This window comes from Pyxicephalus adspersus, chromosome 5, assembly GCF_032062135.1.
Source record: "Pyxicephalus adspersus chromosome 5, UCB_Pads_2.0, whole genome shotgun sequence".
Lineage (NCBI taxonomy): Eukaryota > Metazoa > Chordata > Amphibia > Anura > Pyxicephalidae > Pyxicephalus > Pyxicephalus adspersus.
In genome coordinates this window covers 59,697,085-59,722,448 of record NC_092862.1, presented here as the reverse complement: position 1 = coordinate 59,722,448, position 25,364 = coordinate 59,697,085, and the positions used below count along the sequence as shown (strand labels likewise).

The window sequence follows — 25,364 nt, the reverse complement described above, 5'->3', positions numbered from 1 at the left end:
TGTGAGATTATGGTAGGTTCTATATTGCCCTGCAACATGATTTGTATATTACTGTCAGTAAAGCGAAACAAAAAAAAAAAATATCAACTAATCCTACAAAATAAAAAATAACTAACTTTAATAGCACAAAAAAGTGCCATCTTTAGTTTTATTATACGAAACCCTGTCACATTTGGCTTTAGTAATAAATTTGCCTGCACCAAGATCTGATTTCACATATACATAACTGAAAAACACATACGCTCACTAGATTGGTGAACAGATGTGGATACTCTTTGCCTGGCACAGCTGCAGTCCCGGGTACAATAATTACCCACAACTGGAAAAGAATTTGTACAAGTTTCCCATAGGCGATCAAGATGACTGGCCTAGGCAATTCAAAGAATTTTTCTTAGTGTTCTCAGTGTGCTTGCCGACAAAACACATGGCTAATATCTTGCCATACTAGACCTGGCAAGTATAAACACATCTAAAACAATTAAAGGAATAATCCTGTGGCATATGATGATCAAAAAAACAAGACTGTCATCTGCATCGGTGCCTAGATCCTAGGAAAGGGTTATACTCAAAATGAGCTCTTACCTGTGGCAGAAGAGCCAAAAGCAAAGACTGGTTTAGTTGGCTGATCCGCTTCTTTCTTTTCTGAAGGGTTTGACGCACCAAAAGTAAATGAGCTAAGTGTTGAAGTATCAGTTTTCCCCGTTTCAGGTTTTCCAAACAAAAAGGTTTTTGGTTGTTCTCCATCACTTTTGGATGAACCAATTAAAGGGGTTACTTTTGGGGTAGATTCTGTTTTCTCTTCATTTTTCCCAAAAACAAAGGGTGAAGCTGAATCCTTCTGATCTAATTTACCAAAGGTGAAACCATCTGCTGCCGGAGTCTCTGTTTTTTTCTCCTCTTTTTCTTTTAAACCAAATGTTGGTGTGATGCCAGATTTTTCCTTCGAAGAAAGGCCAAATAAACTAGCACTACTAGAGCTCTCAGATTTGGAAGAGGGAGTTCCAAATTGGAAATCAGTTGTCAAAGGTTTAATACCACTGGCCTTCTCTGCAGGAGAACTAGAAAAGCCAAACTTAAAAGGCGCTGAAACAGAATTGCTAGTGCCAGTGGTTGTTCCAAATGTTACATCCTTGTCTTTCTTCTCATCTGATGTCTTAGAATTTTGACCAAACATGAACGAAAAGCCAACTTTATTCGTATTAGAACTTGAAGAGTCTGCAGAGGAACTTGATTTCTGTTCTCCAGTGTCACTTGATGAAGGCAGTCCAAACTTAATAGGTGGAAATGAAGACTCAGAAGAGAAGGACGACTTGCAAAAACCTGACAAGCAAAAATAAAAATAAAAAAGTAAATACAAAAATATAATTTATACACTGTTCATTCAAAGCAAGAAAAATTTTAAAGGCAGCAACATTTTAGAAACATGCATACATGCTAAATATCTGCGATCTGATACATACCTTGTGGTTCGCCCAAAGAAGCAGATAGAGAGGATGGAAGGGATGTAGCTGCTGGAGCTGAAGAACCTTGGTTGTATAGACGAGAAAACAAAAAAGAAACAATTAGAGATTCCCCGTGTGATCACATATTGTCTAAATTTAGACTTCAAAGTACGACTACAAAGCATGCCTAAAGTCCCACATGTATGACTGTAAAAACAAAAAAAAGGAATATTGTTCCCAGCATGTGTGTGAATCAATATATGGGCTATGAATACACTTTAATTGACACATTTAAAGGGCAGCTGGTGGCTCAGTGGTTAGCGCTCTGGCCTGTGCAGTGCTAGGTCCCAAGCTCAGCCAGGACGCTATCGCATTGAGTTCGCAGGTTTTCCCCGTGTTTGTGTGGGTTTACTCTGGGTACTCTGGTTTCCTCCCACATTCCAAAAACATGCAGTTAGGTTTAGCTTCCACCTAAAATTGACCTTTGACTGTATTAAAGACATATGACTATGGTAGGCACATTAGATTGTGATCTTTGAGGGACAGTTAGTAACATGACTATGGACTTTGTACGGGGCTGCGTAATATTTCTAAGCTAAATACTAGAGTGTAAAAAATAATAACAGCTAAGCTATGGACATTAATTTATTAAAGTAAATTATTGAAAGCCGAATATATATTATGGAAAAGTAGAACCCTATTACACACCAGATTCATGGCAAAGATGGGCAATAGGAGGGAGGAAGGAGCAGTTGCAGGTAAGGAGAGGGAGGATTTGCAAAATACTTGTTCAGGCCCCCACAGCAGCTCACCTCTCCTTGCCACTCTCCTCCCACTGCACAGGCTGAGCTTCCTCAGTGAGAGAAGCTTTTCAGTGCTTTTGCTAGGAACAGTTAACACCTCAAATCTTGAACTGGAATGCCCTTTGCAGGGGAGCAGCTCTCTTTAAAATTGCAATGCTTCACATTAAATAACTTACCTGGCTTAGGAGTTGTGCAGGCCACACACTGGTTATCCTCGGCTTTATTCACCACACAACACACGTCACACTCCCATGATCCTATAGGCCTTCTGGCAAGTTCTTCAAATTTAAGACTTGGTACTATTGTAAGGCCATTGTCAGGTGGTGTAGCAGGCTTATCCAGCTTTGTTGTAGGAAGAACAAGTAAGGAATCTTTTGCCCCTGTTCCAGGTTTTGGAGATCCACAAACCACACATTTTGACAACTCTGGTTTGTTCTGAACTAAACATGTATCACAATCCCATGTCCCTGGGGGCAGTTTAAACTTGTCTCCAAATCCTTGTACACATTTAACAGGAGATGAATTTTTCGAAGGTGTGGTCGTTGCCAAAGTAGAAGACTGCTTTGAGACATCTGTAGTTTGGTCCTTCACAGTACCACAAGCAACACATTTACTGTCTGAAGCCTTGTTCTCAACCAAACAGCAATCACAATACCATATTCCCAAAGCTTGTTTGTTGATCTGTCCAAACATTAAAGGCTTAGGACTGGAAACTGTACTTTTAACAGGAGTAGTTTTGCTTTGTTGGGGACTTGTAGACTGGAAACCTAAAAAATAAATAAATAAATAAATAGATCTTTAAAAATTTATAAATTGTTGCCAATAGTCTATTGTTACCGCTTTTTTTTTTTTTTTTTTTTTAAATTTTAAGAATGATAACTTCTGCTAGGCTAGCACAAAAGGGTATCTGTGTCCTGACCTGTTATTTATACTTTTGTTTGAAAATACATACAAATAAAGGGCTTTTTACCACAAGCTTTATAAAATCATGCAAATCAAAACCTAATTTAAAGTGAACCAGAACGGAAAAAAGAAGATCTGTTGTGTAACAGGGGAACAGCTTTGGGCCAATTCTACAAATCACTACCCTTCAAGTATTAAGACTCTGCTGTCCGACTGTCAAAAGCTCACAAGATCTGGAATGACATTTTGTGATAAAACTACTGTGATGCACATTGTTCTCCTTGTTTGACAATTGGAAACAAAGACCTCTTTCTACCAAGGTGGCCTTCCCCATTCAGAGAAGAACTGCAGATGAAGACATGGCAAGTGGGTAAGGAGAAAAGATCAGTTGCAGAGACCACAGGCAGCTACTGACAACTAGTTTGCACCTCATCTGCTTTTTGGCACAACTACCAGAGACCAGCTGCTCTAACCAGAAGATGAGAAAGCCAAGATGCATCTAGTAGGGAGAAAACAAAAAGGGATGATTGGAGCGGGAAGGAAAGGTGATAATCATGCATTTGCTACAGAAATCTCTCTTCGCAAATTACTTGTTTAGTTCTAGTAATTTTCTACTGAGGTGTTTTTCTGTTGTTCCCGTACCCATGTGCAGAATATTGTTCTAGTTTTGTTTTCAACAGTTTTCTTACTTTAATTACTTTTTTTTTTTTAAGTCATTTGTCAAATCAACACCTTTTTTGTTCCTCAAAAAAAAACATTTTTACACTTTTTATTTTAGGAAAACCTAAAATTCATAAAATTACACTGCAAAACTTTAAAGTCAATCTGATATATTACAGAAACAAAATAAGCAAATTTTAGAAGCAAAACTTTTTAGTAACATGCCAATGTAAACACCATCCTAACAAATTTAAATTCCTTACCTGGGCTTCTTAGAATATCCAACACACTTCCTTCTTTTAAGGTTTGTGCAGGTTTGCAGACTGTAAAAGGTTCTGCTTCAGCCTTCTTTGTGCTGCTATTTATTACAGTGGGCTCTTTCGCTTTCGAAGCAAATTCTTGAAAAAAAAAAATCTTGGATCAAATTTCTCTAATATCACTAAATCATTTTGGCTATGAATGTACTGCTTGTGTGCTCTCCCAGAGGGGTTAATCAGTAAGGAATTTGGGGTAAATCTCCAACACAGCTATAGATAGCAATAGAAGGCAGCAGGCATTGACATTACCCTATCCTCTCCAGCACTAGGCAAAAATGTTTTGCTTGAGAAACTTAAGCAGCTAAAAGAATACCAGGATCAAAGCGCATTGGAGAAAAGACATGTCTATCTGATCATCTGAGATGGGGAAATCAGTGGTTTATTGCAGGAAGATACTTGGGATTTCAGTCCAGCTTACAGAAAGTTACAAGAACATGGCATTTCTGAAAAGATCTACAGGTATTACATGGACATGTTCGTCACAAAAGAACCTAGAAAATCTATGAAGTTATCGCATCTAAACAATGGTAAGCTGAAATATAGCACATTTTTGTTTAGGGTTTAGTTCTCCATTAAGCAATCCACAATTTCAAATGAACTAAATCGAATTTAAGGTTAACAACTACGTAGTAAGCATATTGGATGTAAATGAAATGTTACATAGATGCACCAACGTGTGTGGCAAAAATAGGTCTCACATTGTGAATAAATGAACCTGTAGACTACCTGTATAAGGATTTCAATATGTGAAGGAAAAGGGTTATTTGCTCACAGTACAAAAATACCTTGATAATACAATACATACCAGTATTGCTCAGCATAGATTTAGTATTTTCAAATGGCGAGGAGGTCTTTAAATCTGGTGCTCTAAAGGTGAAACCAACCTACAAAGCAAAACAAATTTTAAAAACTAACATACTGTAAGGCCATATACAGGCTTGATGATCCTGCTGTTAGGCCACACAAAGCAAACACTAACAGGTTGTAGAGCTTTAACCTAAAGAATGCACATGAATATTGAAAGAATATGGAATCAACCACAGACTACTCCTTGTAAACTAAAATGGACCTACCCTAAAAACTAAATAAGATACTCTGTTCATTTAATGGAGTTTGTTAACCTGCTGGGCGGTTAATTTCTGCCTGGATTTATGTCTAAAAGTGGTACATTGTTTTTCATGATTACTTTTACAGTATAATATATTAGTATGAGTATAATAAAGTTTGAAACACAAAATCATGTCAAAATAATAAATTTAATAAACGGACATGATTTTGTGTTTTAAACTTTTATATACTCATTGTATTATATTATAAAATACATTTTCATTAAAGTCAATGTACTGCTTTTAGACATATAAATTCAGTGTATTGCATTCAATACAGTTATTTTGTATTGAATGCAGTACAAATAATTTGAAATTCCCACCGCGGCGATGTCACCAGGAACTCCCGGGTAAAGGCCAGCACATGCAATTCCAAACAAAATTGCATAACACACAAAAATCCAGTTTCCATTCACGGTGTTCAATGAAACATGTCAAACCATGAATACTCTTGTGGGCTATGTTAAATCTGTTCCAACTAAACCTTTGCTTTACCTCTATTGTCATTAAAAAATTGTGTGCTCACATTTTAGGTGAGTAGTAACATGCACTGAATCAAAAAAAAAAAAAAAAAAAGTGTTGAATACTTGCTAGTTCTTTATAAAAAACACTTTAGTCATCTCAGAGGTTGCCCACTATAAAGCCAAAGTAAAGAAATTACTCCAGGTAGAATCCTTTACCAGTACTGATGTGCAAAGTACCCTGACATATATGCATCCTCAAAACAATAGATATTAGCACACCATTCCCACGCAGCAGTCATATAAGGAATTAAAAATTATTTTTGTATAGCTCTGTGAGTGGTAAGCTGTACTATAAATATCACATCTGCTTTATATTGACTATACCAAGAGTCCACAGGTAATTCTTCCTCTAAGTTATGGGAGAACAGCAATCACAGTATTATTCAAGTTTAAGAAAAATGTTTTTCTATCACAACACTTGGACAAAGTCAAGTTAGTGTTTATTTTATGCTTATTGACTGTTTATGAGGTAAACTTACAATTACCATTAGATTTGTCTATGTACATAGGATGAGTAGATAGGTATTAAAACATTTTATTTTATAACAGACCAACATGAACTAGGATCTTAAATATCAACCAAGAATTAAATCCACAAACTTAATAAATCACTGGTTGATAATAAAACATTATTAGAAAATACAACCCTAAATTAAACTTATCTGTTTTTAGTTATTTGGGAAATAAGAGGGGATGCATGTACTATAATACAAGCTGAAAACTATAATGTACTATAAAGACACCCTTTTCTATCTGTAGGTGGCAGTAAGGTACTAGACAATACTTATCCTAAATTAAAAACAGAAAGAATGACTTCGGCATTGAACAATTTTGTTCTATATAACTAGTCACAGAAACATATTAGGTGGGGAATGTATTTTGTGTAACTCAAACAAAAGGGTATTTTGTATTTAAAAAATACAATATAGGAATTAAAGAAAACACTGAAATCACATATCAAATTTCAATGACCAAAATGAAGCTGGAATAACACTAAATCATTTTCAGCAAAACCTGTGAAAAGGATTCATAATCACCCAATATAACCAGCCTAAGGTCTGCAGAGCTTTACTGGCGTATGACCATCAGCACTGAAGGCGGATTTTTGCACACTGGCAAGTACCTGCTGATGTTTGGGGGGAGACCCAAGACTGTGGCAGGAAGGCTACTCTTTAAAGTGTGCTAGAGAATGTTTCTCTAGCACACTCCATGTTGGTGGAGATGCAACACATTTTAAAATTTTTCTTATTTGGATTTCAAGACATTTGCACATGGTTTTCGGTCAAGTTTCTGGACTACAACATGCATCAAAAACCGTGTCAGCAAATAACTATGATTGGTAAATGATACTTAGTAGTTGCACACACCATGAGAATGAAACTACAGCAGAATTTGTATTCTTTCCAATAGTTGGTTTACTGCAGTTAAGTGTTAGAGGTATAATGGAAAGACACATTCACATCTATTAACCTATGGAATGCATCAGGGAAACATTTAGGAGGTGCATAACATAGGTCCCAACACAAAAATGTCTTCTTTAGTTACCTACTTGCTGACCAATTGTAAACCATTTGAGATGGTTAGCTGAAAAAAAGTATTTACATAAAAGTGGCTTGATAATAAAGGGTATATTTGAGGGCTTTAAAAAAAAAAAAAAAAAAAAAAAAGAAGTTACTATATTAGGCACAGAGCTAGTGACAGCAAGGATCAGACTAAGGGCCTATGTCAATCATTATTCTCTATCAAACGCTATGCTTGTTGATCTAAAAAATACTTGTAAAAAGAGCAGAAAGGCAAATGCTGTATGATAAGTCGTTGAATATTTCCTCACATTACTAAAAAATTAGATGTGTACAGTTAAAGCAACTATAAAGTCTGTCTTATGCAACGGTCTGGTAATGCTTACTGGAGATGCTGTTGGCTGTTCACTGGAACTGACAGCTTTCACAACTGGCTGTGAGAAGTTAAAGCCTGAACCATCAGCAGAAACAGAAAACTAGAGTGGAGAGGGGGGAAAAAAAAAAAAAAAAAAAAAAGTTGTGAAACATTACAATGACTATAATGTCAAAATCAAACCTCATTTATAAAACATGTAATTTACTTTGGTGGAAGAAAAAAAAAAAAACACTGTAGGGCAGCCTAGTTTTAAAGCAGAAGTAATTCTGAGAGAATGAACATAGACAGACTATCAAAGCACTAAACCCTATAAAGCAAAAATAACTGCTCTAAACCTCTAACTAGCTTCTACAGGAAAGCGCACATGGAAAAACAAAGATCTACCAGCACACTTACAAGATAACCTGCAAAAAGAAAAACATAAAAGCTGGAAAGTGTGCTGGTAAATAATATTGAACACGAAGACACGTCCACACATAAACCACTTTATTAGGTACACTTGTTCAACTGTATTTTATCAATCACAACTTAATGCATTAAGATATAGAGACATTCGTGTACAAACAGAATAAGGAAGAAAGACACTTTCAGGGACTTTGAATTTGGTGCGGTTGTTGGTACCAGGAGGATAACTAAGTATTTAAGATACTGCTGATCTGCTGGGATATTTTTGAAAACCACCCTTAAGGGCTTAAAGAGAATGTGCTAGAGAAAATATTCAGAAAAATGGCTTCTTGATGTTCGGGGAAGAATGGCCAGACTGGCTCAAACGGAGAAAAGAAACAGTAAAAACAACTCATTACAATTAAGGTATGCTGAAAATCATCTCTGAATGCACGGCATTTCGAACCTTGAAGATGGCCTACAGCAGCAGGGGACAACAGTCATGTCAGCTAAAAACAAGCAACTGAGGCTACAATGCTCACTTACTCTCTAAAGTAGAAAGAAAACATTGCCTGGTTGGATAGTGTCTCAATCTCTGCTGCAGTATTCAGATGGTGGTATTTTTGTTAACACACTTTTGTCCCATTTGTACTGTTCGAACCTAGTTTTAAAGCCTAATCCATCCTTAGTATAATTGCTGCCGATGTTGATTCTTTTATGAATGCAGGCTACCCATTTTCTGATGGCAACTTCCAGCAAGATATCATGCCGTGTCAAAAAGTTATCCTGTCAAAAATCATCTCAAAGTAGTTTCTTGAAAAAGACAATAAGTTCACTGTACGCAAATAGCCTTCACATTCACTAGATCTCAATTAGTTGAGTAGTTGGCAAATCTAGTGATGCTATCATGTCAATACATGCCAAAATCCCCGAGAATGTTCCCTGAACCTTGTTAATCAATGCCAAAGAAGTCTGGTACTAGAAAGCTGTACCTAGTGAAGTGGCTGGTGAATACATACATGTGTACATTCACATTTTTACAAACGAAGGCTAAATTACTTACCACTCTTTCACCAGTCTTCGCCTCAGTTGCCTTAAAGAGAAAAAACAATTTGGTTAAAAGGGGGTAAAAAAAAAAAAAAAAAAAAAAAAAAACACACAAAGCCACTACACATCAAAATGCACACAATATATATAATATGAAGCGAAGAAACATATGCTTTACCCCACAGTATAATACAAAGCACGATCTATAGTCAATAGAAATAAAAAAAAAAATAAAAAAAAGCGAAAAACCCCAAGTTTTCCCTTTTCATTCACTTAGAGGTTAACAACCTCATATATACTGTATATCCTCAAATTTTTGAGTCTGCATATTAGGCAGAGAATTTGCAGTTAAACTGACTGACACACACCAACACTTGCTACAATTAGCCTGGGGATCTAGAAGTCAATGGACTCCAGACACAAAAGCCTCTGAAAAAAAGAACACGAAAAGCCATATTTTATGTCCATGGGTCTCAGCAATTCCCAGGCCTTTCTAGACTGTAAGAAGTGTCTGCTTACCTTAGAAACCGGCTGTCTCACAGGAAGTGGTGAGGTATTCTGCTCGGTGTTCAAACTAAATTTTGGAAGTGAAGTCATGCTTATCGGCAAGGGTATTTCAGGTAGACAGGGAGTCTCTACTACCTCCTAAAATGTGAAGATAATTGTCAAGTACTGAAGCATAAGTAACAAAAAAAAAAAAAAAATCATGTCAAAACGTAATAAAATATTACCTCCTCTGGTGGTGGTTTTGTTGACCCTCGCTCCCTCATCATTTTGCCGCCACCTTTTGCTGATGCAAAGCCATTTGATGCTGGGGTACTGAAGGCAGGGTAAGAAAAGCTTAAAAGAAAAAAAAAAAAAAAAACTATATTTATATATAACTATGTACATTTAAATATAGGCAGAAAGGTTTGATGGTCAATTTAGGCCTAGCGTGCCGGAAAAGATTGCTGACCCCTGACCTAGATGCATAGGAGAAACATTACTGACATTTTCCAAAACAAATGTCACTCAAACATATGTGAGAAAAATATGATTTTAAAGGAGTACCAACCTTGTTTGCTTTTGCATATTATCAGGTTCATGATTGCCTTTCTCCTATTAAAAGAGGGGAAAAAAAATACACATGAATTGGTTGTTATGCAATCCATACATGTGAACCTGTTTTGTCCAAAACCAGAATAAAAGTTTCTTTTAAACACTGCACGTTGTTAAAAGCCTGTGAGCAGGCAACACTTACCTTATGTTTGTCAGAAATGTATGTTTTACAACTGCTGGAATTGTTGAGCATTGAGGAAGCAAGAGAAGGTCTGATTTTCCTCAAACTAGAGGATACAGAAACAAACTGTGGTGTAACCAGCTTCTGTACTGGGGGAACCGAAGAATCCACCTAGAGTAAATGAAATAAAAGTTTTGCAAAATTCAAACTGCTGAATAGTCATACTTATAGTTTTTATAAAAGCCTGGGTCCTATTATTTATAAAAACATTGAAAAAGCCATTTTACTAGGAAAAGCAGAATACCCCCCAAAAATGTAAAAGAACATAAATAATAATTTTGAAAGTAATCCAAGTTGGAACATATTAGGACACTGTCAAACTAAGCACATATACACCCAACATGTGTTCCAAGTACTTTTCACCGCCTTTCAGATAAGTTTTATGAACAGACAATATCCCCCTTTCACATTGTGACATCTGGAAACATATGCTGTACCAAGCTCTGGTCATGCATGACCAATTACTATGCGCTACAAGGGGCAATAATAAACAACTTGCACTGTTAATATGGTCTACTTATTTTAAAAACTTGGGTCCAAAACACATAGGCACTGTCCAGTTTTTCTTTTAAAATAAACTGCATTGAAAACAGAGCCCTCGAGCATCTTTCTGGCTTCCTTAATTGCAGTTGTTCATGTGATCATGGCACAGCTTTCCATGCATTGCTACTAACCTATTTCAGGTGTGTGAAAACCTAGACCCCAAAAGATCAGCTTTACATCCCGGCAACTGGCATTCTTAAAAATTAGTCACTTGGGTATGTATATCACCAAACATAATGCAGCAACATATTAGCAAACTTAAGTATACCGTCTGTAACCTCAAACAGTTGGTAGTAAAAGCAAATCTGGCAGCTGATTAGGAACAGATTGTAGACTGAATATTTAGGAGATTGCAGGCACTTTTACGCTGACTGGCAACAAACACACTTAAGCCAGCAGGCAGGGTCAAATGCTAAGTCTCTCAGTATTACCCCTTGCAGTTTTAGAACCAGCATACTCATTAAGGTCTGCAGGGATAAGGCAAATGCTGTAGCAATGTCAGTGGCTCTATACCTGGCAAGGGCTCCATGACTAACCTAAGCACAACAGGGTCTGAAAATAAATTACATACAGAACCAACAACTAAGGGTACATTCTAAGATGTTACCCACACATTCAGTTTGGCAGTGGTGGTTTGCTGACTGCCCTTCAATGGACAACTAAGTAGGTACTGATCAATGCCTATTGTAAAGACCCCAGACCTCCTATTTTGAAGATGCCCTGACCCAGTTGACAATTTACCCTTCGTCAGGTTTCTAAAATCATTATGGATTAATAGTTTCATGCGTTTAACACATGAACTTAATGTGGAACTAAACTTGGAAAAAAAATGTTTTAAGGGACCATTTTTTCTCATGCAGTTATGCAATAACAGACTTTGAATTTTGGTGTAGACATTTATCAAACATCCCTTGGAAGTTCCTGGCTTTGCCCTCTTCTAGAGGATATAGAAAAATGAGTGTGGGGGCATAGGACAGCCTAATATCTTAGTATGTAACTATGCAAATATCAGGTATTTGTGATTCTAAAAACTGTTTTTCTTTTAGTGAGAAGCTGTGATGACAGAGGCACAAGCAAATTGACGTCGTTAGAGTTAAGGGCTGTCATGAAGTTTTTGTTTCTCCAGGGAAAGTCAGCAAAGGACATTCACACTGAGATGTCACAAACACTGGAAGAGAAGTGTCCTTCCTACAGCACTGTCAAAACATGGATATCTCGTTTCAAGACTGGGCATTTCACCGTTGAAGATGAGCCCCGTAGTGGGCGTCCTCAACCTCACCTGACCAGGCAAACCTGTGATGCTGTCCATGAGCTGATTGAGGACCTGCGAATATCCGCAAAAAAATATAGCCCAGATACTCAACATATGACAGGAGCGTGTTGGTTTTGTTATCACCGCTATCATGGACATGTGCAAGCGTTCAGCGAAGTGGGTGCTGAAATGTCTGAACAGTGATTAATATTATACATAATATATAATATTATATAGTGTATATTATTACACTATATAGCGCCATCATATTACACAGCGCTGTACAAAGTACATGGTCGTGTCACTAACTGTCCCTCAAAGGGGCTCACAATCTAATGTCCCTTCCATAGTCATATGTCATTATTGTAGTCAAAGGTCAATTTTTAGGGGGAAGCCAATTAACCTCACTGCATGTTTTTGGAACATGGGAGGAAACCGGAGTACCCGGAGCAAACTCACACAGACACGCGGAGAACCTGCAAACTCCATGCAGATAATGTCCTGGTTGGGAATCGAACTCCTGAGCCACCGTGCTGCCTGGGGTGATCAGAAGAAGGAACGTGTTGAAGCATCCAAAGCTGTTAGGGCCCATATGGCCCACAGGACTTTTTCGCTAGGTTAGTGACCGAGGATGAAACCTGGTTGCACATCTATGATCCTGAAACCAAGGAACAGTCAAAGGAACGGCGCCACAGAGGGTCCATGTAATGAAAGAAGTTCCTAACCCAGAAATCGGCCAAAAAAGGCATGGCGTCCGTTTTCTGGGACAAAGACAGTATTCAGTTGGTGAACTACCTACCTCGGGGCTCTAGTATCACTTGGCAGTATTATGCTAAACTCCTGGACCAGCTGAAGAAGGCAATTAAGACGAAACGCCGTCAAAAGTTGATCAAAGGGATCTTTCTTTTTGCAGGACAATGCACCGGAGCACACGTCCAACATTGTGGCTGCCAAATTTAACACCCTGGGTTTCCAATTGGTCTACTCACCTGACCCCTTCAGACTATTATCTGTTCCCAAATTTGAAGAAACACCTGAAGGGGCAACGTTTTGAGGACATTTCTGACATCAAAGATGCTGCTGAAAGCTGGTTGCGGCCCAACCAAAGGACTTTGATTTGAACGGTCTAGAAAAGCTGCAACTAAGCTTTACCAAGTGCATCAGTCTCGGGGGGGGGGGTAATATGTTGAAATAGTAAGTTATTTCATAACTAAGGCTCTGTTCTTTCTTGGCAAAGCCAGGAACTTCTCAGCACCCCCTTGTACAACAATGTACTCATACCTTCTTTCTTTTAGATGAACTTTCTCCTGTGAAACTTCTCTCTGGTGCCTGAAGAACAAGATTAAAATATAGTATTCAGATCACAATTTTTTTTTAAAGTCATAATGGAAAAGGTTTAAATCCCCAAGGCTTTATGGCCGTCCTTCATTCCACTACAAAGAGCTCCAGAAGTTAAGATAACTGCCCCAGCACAACTTCTTTCCTTGTTGCAGATTTCCTCTTACTTATGGTCTGGTAAACGTTTATTCATACAACGGAAGTGATAGGAGATCTTTCCAATGTATTCCCAGATAGCAGTAGCTCCTTTCAGGGGTTATAAGCCTTCCCACTCTGCTCAATATTTTTTACATTATAGCTACACTTTATAGAGATCTGTACACAAATGACAATGTGATAGTAAATCATGCCCATGCTTCTTAATTTAGCATGCTTCTTTCTTAAGCCAAAAACAAATATATTGTTATCAATAAATTATAGACTTTCAAATGAAATAAAATACAGAAACAGGATTCAAATTAACCATACAAGTTTAAAAAAGGCACAGACAGCACCATTTTAATGAAATAAGGTGCACTTGTCACTAAAGTATACTGCCTCCAATATCATCCATTCACTACCTCTTTACCTGAGGAAAGAACGTTTTTGCAGTATTAGGAAATTAGGAACTTACCATTGGAGAAACGGAAGAAACAGATGGTATTCTCTTGGCATCCTTTAATAATAATAAAAAAAGAAATATTGTTAATACAGATGAAGCTAAATTTGCTGAAATTCCAGATTTTAGTTAAATTGAAATATTGATTTAAGATTTGATATCTTGGCTCATTTTAACATACTAGAGTCTATATACAATATTATCTTACACAAAGGATGTCAGGCTAAAGTTTCAAAGGATGATGCTGTTTCCAGTTAAAACACACCACAAATTGGTAATCAACAAAATGGGAGAAAACTGCCTTGTGTATGTATTGAAACTGCATGCTTTTGTACTACGCAAGACATTTTTAGGGTTTTTACTGCACCAGGCATATTACACTACAGTCTACAAATTTATACAATATGAGTATATTTAAAAAAAAATAAATAAATAAAAAAAATAGGATTTAAAAACTGACTTTATATTTACCCCATTAGCTCACTTGTATCAGACTCCATTCCAATCTATTTAACCTAGCACACTTTGATTCTTACTCGATTAACCTTTACACACACGGAAAACACCCCATGAAACACAAAACACAGAATAGCCTCTCATTTAACGACAATTGCTTTGTTGATAGTGTTATGATGCAGAAAGAAAAATAGAGAATGTAAAATAGAGCACATTAAAAAAAGATAGAAGAATTAAATATGAAACCTCACCGACAATGGACTTGACATTTTCTCCAAAGATTGCAATATACGGCGTGCAGTTAGACTTGTAACCCCATACGTTTTAGCATGTGCAGGTTTTGCCACAACTTGTTTTTTCACTGGTACCTGAAAACAAAATTAAATTGGAAAAAGCACTTTTAATTATTGAATAAAACGTTTTTAGAGACGGCCAACGGTAATTTCTGTCTAAAACCCATATAAGGACCAGTTTTAGTTACCAGGCTTGTATTGCATTACATTCCCAAAAACTAACCTATGCTTGAAAAGAATAGCTTAGCTGTGCAAAAAAAAAAAAAAATATTTAACAATTAGGAATATTTCCTTAAGTTACACAATTGCTTCTGGAGATTTGTAAACTATACTGAGCATGCCGTTTCAAGCACTGTCCTCAAGTTAGACCTAAATAAGCATGCTGTTCATTTGAAATATGGCCAAAATGACGCACTCAAGTTCTAGTGTACTACTCAGCTTTAAAAACTTACACCAAGCTAGCTTTATACAAGCTGCCAGCACATTAACATGCAGACAACAGGTGTTCAATAATATCATGTCATGCTGAATCATTTGAGATACTAAAAACAAAACACAAGCAGATTGTACAGTGTAATAAAACCCATACACACCTGAGGTAAAAAGCAGTCGAAATACAACGAATGACAAGTCCACTACTTGATAAAAATGAGAAAACCTCCCTCCACCCCCATTAAAAAAACGAGGATTGATATCACTAGTTGCTTTTTGCTTTGGCTACAAATGGCCAATATGATATAACTGCAGAAATGACAATACCGTATTTTTCGGCGTATAAGACGCACTTTTTCTTCCCCAAAACTGGGGGGAAAAGTCCTATACGGCGAATGCAGGTTTAAAAAATAATTAAAACCGGTAACATACTTACCCGATACCGCGATCCTGCATGCTTCTCGTCTTCTCTCCTCTCCTCCTGGCTGCAGCGCGTGTCTCCGCCTTCCTGCAGACCCAGCGAGGAGAACCCTGCACACGCGATCCCGGAAGCAAGCTGGGAGAGCAAGCGTGCCCCCGCGATCCCGGAAGCAAGCCGGCGGAGAGAAACGGACCGGTAAGTGGGAAGGGATGATCAGCAGGGGATAAATAGGCACAGAGTGGGGAATTTGTCCTCTTCTGATCACTCTGTGCCAATTCAACCCCTTCTGATCGCCCTGTGCCAGGGGATAAATTGGCACAGGGTGATCAGAAGGGGATAAATTGGCACAGGGTGATCAGAAGGGGATAAATTGGCACAGGGTGATCAGAAGGAGAATTTAAATTGGCACAAGGTGATCAGAAGGGGAATAATCTTTCAGAATCTTTTTTTCCTAGATTTTCCTCCTTTAAAATTGGGTGCGTCTTATATGCCGAAAAATACGGTACATGTATGAAGGAACCAAATACAACAGCAGGAAAAGTGTAAAATTGACATTTACCTGATAGGGAGTGCTGCGAGCCCTGGATTGTGAAGCTGCACCTCCGTAAGTTGTCTTGCCTGGGTAAAAAGGGGAATCCCCAAGCCGACTTGAATTCTTGTCAATGGATTGAAGGAAAAAAAAGTGTAAAAAATAGGTTAGTTGACCAACAATGTAAAAGGATAAAAAAAAAAACAAAACACAAAAAAGTAACCAAATAATAAAACTTTTGCATTATATTGCTTTAACTTCTTCCTGTTTAGGGGAAACTATCACATTCCTAACTGAAGCTAGCAGTGAACCGTTCTATACAATCAGGACCTCCTTGTGCCTTATAGCTTCCCAGATTGGGTCATGCCATCACTCATTACCTATTTTCTGTGACAAGTCTTGCCCCCTCACAAAGTCACATGGTTTACCACTGTAATGCAGGGAATTATAGAAAGTGTAGTCTAGCTGTCTATTGTTTACATCTAATTGGCGCACCCACTGGTTCAATTCAGAGATGAGGAAATGACTAACGCCAGCACATTTAGCCCATAAAACAAATATTTTCCCCTACTCCCCTACTGCTTTTATGCAGTTTGTATTCACTTAACCTAATCAGGAATGGAATTTGCTGGTCAAACAGAAAAACAAAATGGAAATGTTAACATTTAAATGACAGATGAATAAGCACTGTACACACAGCACCTGTTTGGTTCTATGGAAAGGGAAGGGAGACGAGTGAGCAGCAGTCTGCGTTGTTCTCCTCCCTTGATTTGTATAGAAGCCATTCCCAATTGGCATACATTGATCCAGGCTTAAGAATCCATAACCATGTTGGCCAACTGCTGGACACGTGCCTGAGAAATGTGTACATAGACTAAGGCAGTGTTTCTTAACCTTTTGAACATGGGGTAACGCCTTGAAATTACTTTCAGGTCTTCAGGGAACCCCTGCTAAAATTACTATATCTACAACTTTTGGGTGCAGACACAGCAAATGCACCAAAATGTTATAATAGTAATAATGCACTTACAGGTAAAAATGATACAAAGGCAGACGGATTAAATGCAGGCTTCTTAGAATTCATGGATGAGTTTTGTGACATATTATGCGACCGATCAGCTTCAGGAGACCACAACAAAGGAACAGCACCAGTTTTTGTAACAGCAACATCTAAATAGAAAATATTTAAACACTTTTGATAAAACTTAATGCCAATATCGAGTCAACATTTCTGAGCTAATCATACATCATAAGGTACTCATTAGGATAAAAGGCCAAGCATGCTTTTATTAAAACTTTTAATTTGCTCAAATTATTACTTTGCTTGCCCTGGTTTCTTTCTTTTTCTTAAGGCCAAAGCAAATTGTCACTGGTCCTCAGTGCAAATGCAAGCAGATGACAGCTGGTTGAAGAGGCTCATTAATGAGCTGTACACAACTTCCTGAAACTATTAAAGCACCCAGCCTCGGTACTTCTCAAGAGTCAGCCCTGCTTAAATCAAATTCTAAATGCCTAAGGGTGCTCCTAACCAAGTAATGTACACACATTATAAAAAGCCTTTATGTTGAAAGAGCTGAGATCGAATTTATGAAAGCTGTGGAAAAATCATAGTGGGGAGACAGTTAAAGGGTGCTGGACATGCTAAGGTCAGAATATTAGGTGGGCTCAGATATGGTGCAGCATCTGCTGCAAAGTGCAAAAAAAAAAAATCTATAATGTTTAAATCTTTAACAAGACAAACTAATTTCTAGTTGGATAGTTCTAAAAGTCAGCAGAACATACCTTTATCAGATGCCCGAGAGGAAAATCCACTAGTGGTGGAAATGTTGTCGTCATCGTGTAAAGAGGCAGAGTCCTTTATTTCTTTAACTAGTGAAAAGCCAGAAGTAGAAGGCTGGCAATTAAGTGCTGGAGAGTCTAATATATTCATATTTAGATTTGCCCGATGGAGAGAAGGTCTTGTTAGTACATCAGGAATATTCATCAACTGATTTGTGGCTGGGTCTAAGAATGTAATAAGAAAAAAAATTACCTTTCATTTTGTACCAGGAATCTTATTCTGTAAAGTACAGAGATTAATAATTCACATACAAATTTCAATTGTTTAAAATCAGACAAAATTAGAACACTGGACAAGAAATGAAGCAATATCAGCTCCTAATTCAGGTGAAAATGTATTTAAAAAAAAAAAAAAAAAAAAAAAAAAAACTAGACATGCCTAACTAATTTCTGGATTACTTAAAAAGTTACTGATTACCTACAAAAATCCAGTACTGAGCAGAGAGTAGTGTGAAAAAATCTGTACTGGTTCTTATGCAGAGTTTCTCATTTCCGCCAAGAAAAGTCTCCCAACTACCAAAACTACCAGTGCTGGTACATTGGTTTATGCTATAAGCATTAAAGCAGAAATCCAGGCAATAGATCAAATACACATAAGTAAACTCTTATCAACCAAAAGATTTGTAATTCTGTCCTACTAATCTTTTGATACAGGTATACTCATGCCAGATCCTGCAGAACTCTTGGCAGGCTACTAAGCTGCTGAGCAATATAGGCTGGTCTAGCAGCAAACCATGACTGTGATTAAACATGAAAATAAAGAAGCACACTACAAACTTGCAGAGACGACCTTGTTGTGTTCAGGACTGAAGAGCACAAATCATTCTGTATTGCACCGTTGGCAAAATAATGGCTAGCAAACAAGACAGGCTACAAGACTGGCAGTCAGGCAAAGTTGAAGGATAAATGCGCTCTTCCCAAATCTTTCCACCCTTACCAAATCTAACCTACCTTCCTCCTTCAGATTCATACCCAACAAATAAAGACACTTTAAATAAGACCTATTTCCTGTCCATACATACAGGCCTAGTACAGCACAGTATTCAATAGGGCAGGGGTGTCAAACTCAAATACACAGAGAGAAGGTCGAAATTAAAAACTTGCGGGCCAAACTTTAAATTTTTTTTGAAGAAAAGGAAGTTTTACTCTCTCATTAGATATAAAACATTTTCATATGGAAACAAAAAGTTTTTGCTTAACATTCAATCTGGAACAAGCCTATAATAGAGAGAGTTCTGAGAGATTTTTTAAAATTTAATTTAGGAAAAAATCTTATGCCTCTTTCTCTATTTTGTAGCCTTCTGAGTTAAATTTCAATGGTAACTTTTTTGCACAGGCTAACAATAACAATTTGCTTCTATAAAAAAAACTGCATATTACTGCATGCTCTTCTCATGTGTTCTGGTTTCTTCTTATTGCTGCATTCATTTGGTTTCACTTTGCATTCTCTGGTGAAGTAAAACAATTATTATAGCAATAGCCCCTGGATAACTCCTGAAAATAATAATGCTGATAATTCCTGATTACTGAGCTTACCTGTCAGTTTAAACTCCGTGGGGTGCACGCATAGGCTGCTGTTCAATAGACTTGAGTGATGCCGCTACCACAATTCCAGGCATTACTTGCCGCCATAAAATGTGGGGCCATGCATAAGCAGAGAGGCAGCTGGTCTAGAGACGCGAGTGATGCCGGGAATTGTAGTAGGGCATTGTACTCGTGTCTATAGAACTGCAGCTAACCCACCGTTCCTATAGATTGCAGTATTAATATCAAGAATTTTTGGGGGCCAAAAACAGGATGTGCCGGGCCAGATTAGGCCTGGGGGCCAGAGTTTGACACCCTTGCTATAGGGATTGTATTTCCATATACTGATTCTGGGAACTGCATCATATAAATCTATTAAGTTATACTAGGCAGGTGTGAGAGACATGCAGACAGAAGATGTACATGGTGGATTACCATGTCCTACCTCTTCAATGCCAATGTCAGTATGCCTATGCCCTTCCTACTCATGGCAATTGCAGCACACGTCAACAGGAGAAAGCAAAGGGTATTCCCATAAACAAGGTGGATTTAGAGTCAGAGAATAGATTAATGGAAGAAGTAGTTATTTATGGGAGAAGCTTCAAAACAAATCTAAACAATTATATAGCAGTTCTACAAAAACTTCCATGATCACTGCCAGGATTAGTAGTATGAAGCAACTGAACACACCATTACACCTCCAAAAGACTAAACAAATGATAAAAGGCAGGAAGGATCCATGGTTTTATATTGTTGATGGCAAAACTAACCCTACGATTCGAACATCACAGTAAATATCAAGACTTATGGGATCAGGCAACAGTTTTCACAAACATATTTTGTCCAAATTTGGCAAGTCTGTACATTGTAGCCTCAGGAGCTGGTTCCTAATTTGACAGGAGTGCCACCCACTTAGGTCTCCTACTGCTGTAGCACATCTGATTCAAGGTTAGTGTTGTATGTTCAGATACCCTCCTCTGCATACCTCCATTGTAACAAGTGCCTATTAAAGTTACTTTTGCCTTTAGATGAACCCGAACCAGAATGGCCTCTTGCATTAACAAAGCATTTCACCCAGTGAACTGCCACTGACTAGATAATTTCCTTTTTTGCGGACTATCCTCCTTCATTGTCTGGAGAGATCGTTGTGATTGAAAATCCTAAGCATTTTTTTAAATGCTCCCAGCAGCCCACCTGGCATCAACAACCATATCGAGAAAAGTAAGTTAAATCACCTTGCTCCCCTATTCTGATTGCCCGTTTTAACAATAGCAGTTTGTCTTGCCAACGTGTACAAGCCATACACAGAGTTGCTGCCATGTGATTGGCCAGTTGGATATTTGCATTAGCAGGCAGTTAAATAGGTGAACCTAATAAAGTGGCCAGTGGGTGTGTGATTGCATATAAAGAGTAATTTTCCTGACAGGAGGGTTATAATTCTTACCCGCCTTACTTAAAACTAGTAAAAAAAAAAAAAAGATGCATAGTTTAAATGATAAGTTGTTACTAGCCTATCGAATATAAGAACTTTGTAGGGAAACACCAATTCAAAGCATGTCTTGCCTACTACAGATACTGGGCTAAATTGGGCCCTTCAGATAATGGAAAATGAGCTACAACAATATGAAATGACACTTTTCCTCTTTAGCAATCTTAAACATCACCAGATTGGGAGGTGAATGCGACACAAAAATTTCAACTTGGATTTTAGAGCTACAATACACGATGAAGCACCAGCATATTGTAACACAGATCTGTTACTTTGCACGCTGCATTATCAGGAGCTCAGGATATGTGCGCAGATAACATGTGGTACTTCCAATCACATCTTTTAGTTTATTCCGAAAGCTATAGGAAACCTTTTAACAGTACTGCATGGCATTCAGACTCACCAGACTGGGCCCTAGCAGGTTCTGAGGCGGACCTGCCAAAAAGTTGGAGACTCTCCTTATCCGCAAAATGGTCATTTTCAACATCATTCTGCGTTTCCACATTCTCTTCAGGTTCATTTGTTTGCCGAGGAACTTCTTGTGCCTCTTCAACGCTATTAAAATATTTTTGCAACCAAGATGGAACAATGCTTTTTACCGTGTCCTTAACTCTACCAATGATACCCTGTAAATTAGAAAGGGAAAAAAAAGAAAAAAATTAAAAACAAATTCTGTGTAAGAATATCCTTAAAATATTTATCATTATATATTATCTGCATAAATGTAATCAATTATACATCACTCCTATACATAAAAAAATGTGAACAGTTTTCCAGCAGGCAACTTCAGACTTTCAATCAGAACAGTGGCTAAATTCAAAACCTACAAATCTAGTAGAGTATTTTAATTATATAGGGGATGTAAACGCTTTGTTTCCTGAGGCAAACAGAGCATTCATTAAAACCGGTCATTCTCAAACCAGTTAAAGATCCAATAGAAGTTCCCAACTATTGACCCATTTCACTAATTAACTGTGATCCTAAAATATTAACTAAAACCTTAGCTACTCGTCTTAAGTCTTTTTTGGGGGTCTATATACATCCGGACTAGGTGGGCTTTTTACAACATAGACAAGCCCTGCACCAAACAAGGTCTATTGACCTCGTTTCATTTACTGCATACTAACTGGGACCAAGGCATTAAGAGGGAAGCCATGCTGTTTTTAGATTTACAGAAGCCATTTGATAGTCTGTCATGGCAATATTTATTTCACCTATTGGACAAATTGGGCGTTGGGTCATATTTCACTAATCTATTGAAAGCCTTATACGACACGCCTACAGAAAGAATTTCGTTAGGGGGTCATCTCTCTACACATAGCTATTAAGAAAGGCACTTGACAAGGATGTCCTCTCTCTCTCCCTTACTGTTTGCTTTGGCCATAGAGCCACTTGCAATAGCCATCCGCTCTAGTAGGGACATTAGAGGTATCCAATATGGGGAAATCGAGCACAAATGTGCCCTTTTCGCTGATGACATACTATTGTATGTCACATCCCCTCTTGTGTCGCTTTCTAATCTCTTCAAATTGCTAAATTTGTTTGCCAAAGTCTCGGGGTTACGGGTTAATAAATCCAAATCACAATCACTCAACGTTAATTTATCAGCAGACCAGGAAGACCTAATCAAAGCCAACTTTGACTTTCAATAGGTCGGAAAATCACCAAAATACCTGGGAATCCAACATATCAAACGCTTTATCAGGCTAATTTTCCGCCTCTTTTTAGAAAGATTGCATCTGATCAACATGGACATCAACGTGGTTCAGAAGGATAGCCACTGTAAAAATGAATGTGCTTCTGAGAATTTTGTATCTCTTCCGTACTCTCCCAATAGCGTTGTTTAGTCCAGCTTTAAATTACCTTCAAACCCAATTATTAAATTTCATCCGGGGAGGGAAGAGAAGCAGAATTCAAAAAGCTACCTTATACACAATACGCTCTCAAGATGGTCTAGGGATGACTCTTCTCCATCAATATGCTAAAGCAGCCCATATAGCGCAAATTTCAACGTGTATTATACAAGGAGCCAGACCCCAATGGGTTAAATTAGAAGCATTGGCCACTCCAACGGCATCAATAGAGTCTATAATGTGGTGCCCAAAAAGAGTTAGACCAAGAATAGGGTGTCCCACTTTAGCTTAATCTCTCTCGGTGTGGGACAAATTACGATCCCACCCAAAACTAACATCTCCGCACACTCCATTAAAAACCCCTATTGGACAACCCTGAACTTTCTCCGGGTAAAAACAAAACATATATTTAGATGGTGGATTGAAAAAGGTTTCCTACAATTACGAGATATAATAGATGTAGGAGGAATGCTAAGTTTTCAATACTTATGCAGTAAAACAGAGCTTCCTGCAAACGATTATTTCAGATATAGGCAGTTGAAATCATTTGTAAATTCCAAACTCAGATAGGATGTCCCTCCTTTCCACTCTACGGCATTTGAAAGCTCGTCCAGATCTATAGCAGACACTAGGGGCCAAATCTCTATTTATGCAGCCATAGTGGCTCTGGTCGCAAAACTCTTCTACATGCGTGCATGGGAAGTAGATCTGGGTAAGACTTGGGAGTTGGAGGAATGAAGCGAATTAACATTGCCTGCCAAAAGTGTCCATCAATTCCTTGTTGGTTGAAGCAAATTGCAAAGTGCTCTTAGGCTGGTATTTATAGCAGACAAATACAAACTCTCTTCCCATTTCTGCTTTAGAGGGTGTGGTGCAAGAGGTTCGATGGAGCACATTTGGTGGTCTTGTCCCACAGCCCAAACCTATTGGTCAGAAATGTTTAATCTTCTCTCCTCAATCACACAGATTGAGATTAAAAAATCCCAGGAAACTGCTCTTTTTAATAGGCTCTACCAACAATTCCCCAAAAAATATAATGAAATGGGCCAAACTTTCTGCTGGCGATTCGCTTAACATTGGCTAAAGCTTGAAATAAGGATACTATTCCTAGGGATCCCTTAACTTTAAAGTTGAATTGGATTATGGTTAATGACAAACTGTTTCACACTCAGTCATACCTTAGAAAAATGTAATCTTATATGGGAATCCTGGCAAATGTTGTCTAAAAACATTATAATTGTGTTCTATCCAATTGCCAGATAAGGGGGATTTCTATATTGCTTATCTTGTTATGTGTGTTTTTTTGTTTGTTTATTCTGCTGTAAAATGTGTTGTATATTTTTGGAAAATTGTTAAACCTTCAATAAAAAGATTGAAATACAGGAACTACAGACAAGATTTCATTCATGATAAAAAAGGATCACTTTTTCTTTATATCCAGCTAAAAATGTGAGCCAGTACTAGGTAAAATGTCTTAAAATTTACCCCCACTAATCCATTAATTAAGCTCCCCTCTCTCCATATGGTGTTAGATGAATATGGGACTTTGGATATAAGGTCAATCAAACAAAAACAGAAGTTTTGCCAGATAATTAGGACCTGACACCGATTGATAGATTACAGTATAATTTCTCATGTCACTAGAAACAGGAATACATTAAATATCTAGGAGTTCAACTGACCCCCTAATAAAAATTGCTCTAAAAAGCGAATTATCCACAATTATTCCAGGATATTAAATCACTTCTGACCAAATGGCACATTCTCCGTACATCCTTCTTTGGGCGTATTGCCTTTATTAAAATGTCTGTCCTACTAAAACTAAATGTACCGTGTGCAGCCTTGGGGCACATTCAAGCCAAAGTACTTAACTTCATTTGGGATTATAAGCATCAGCTTCTTCCCAAATCTGTATTATGTTCGTTGAAAAATAGGGGAGGTTTAGGGGTACCAGATTTTCATAAATATTTTTTAAGGCTCCCATGTTCGTCAGATTGCTTCATGGACCACGTTAAGGGCTTACAACAGATGGACGGAGGTAGAGAAACTTTGGCTTGCCCCTGCACATCCTAACTCGATGTTGTGGGGATCCCCGCACTATAAACCTGACTCATCCCTATTGGGACCTATGCAGTTCACTAGCTGAATTAGGATTTGTAGTAGGAAAAAAGTTCTGTCTTGCCTCTCCCAAATCATTACTAACTTCCTTTCTATATATAACCCCCAAATACCAGATAGCTTGACTAGGCGTATGATTTTTCCCTGGGTTTTCTGTTTTGGAAATATTTCTAATCCAGTCACCAGGAAGGTATTGCCCTTTGCGAATCTACAATCCAAATTTGAACTACCTATATCGGCCATATACAGCTACTTACAAATCCGTAAATTTGCCCAAGCTGTCACTAGAGACTTTATCTTTTTACCCAACCCCCCCCC

The 25,364-nt window shown here is 37.8% G+C and overlaps 1 protein-coding gene across 1 annotated transcript in view; it reads right to left on the bottom strand.

Annotated features, from left to right (window-relative positions):
• The window catches only part of NUP153 (nucleoporin 153), a 35,470-nt gene that overhangs the window by 3,401 nt on the left and 6,705 nt on the right, over positions 1–25,364 (bottom strand). The window contains exons 2-19 of the mRNA XM_072411645.1: positions 21,479–21,701; positions 18,006–18,227; positions 17,254–17,393; positions 16,254–16,349; positions 14,800–14,916; positions 14,108–14,149; positions 13,438–13,485; positions 10,323–10,472; positions 10,137–10,180; positions 9,814–9,922; positions 9,602–9,727; positions 9,099–9,128; positions 7,662–7,751; positions 4,931–5,009; positions 4,072–4,206; positions 2,422–3,012; positions 1,461–1,526; positions 583–1,320 (exon numbers count right to left, since the gene is read on the bottom strand). Coding sequence (XP_072267746.1) covers positions 583–1,320; positions 1,461–1,526; positions 2,422–3,012; positions 4,072–4,206; positions 4,931–5,009; positions 7,662–7,751; positions 9,099–9,128; positions 9,602–9,727; positions 9,814–9,922; positions 10,137–10,180; positions 10,323–10,472; positions 13,438–13,485; positions 14,108–14,149; positions 14,800–14,916; positions 16,254–16,349; positions 17,254–17,393; positions 18,006–18,227; positions 21,479–21,701 — 3,046 coding nt within the window. The remainder of the gene's footprint in view (positions 1–582; positions 1,321–1,460; positions 1,527–2,421; positions 3,013–4,071; positions 4,207–4,930; positions 5,010–7,661; positions 7,752–9,098; positions 9,129–9,601; positions 9,728–9,813; positions 9,923–10,136; positions 10,181–10,322; positions 10,473–13,437; positions 13,486–14,107; positions 14,150–14,799; positions 14,917–16,253; positions 16,350–17,253; positions 17,394–18,005; positions 18,228–21,478; positions 21,702–25,364) is intronic.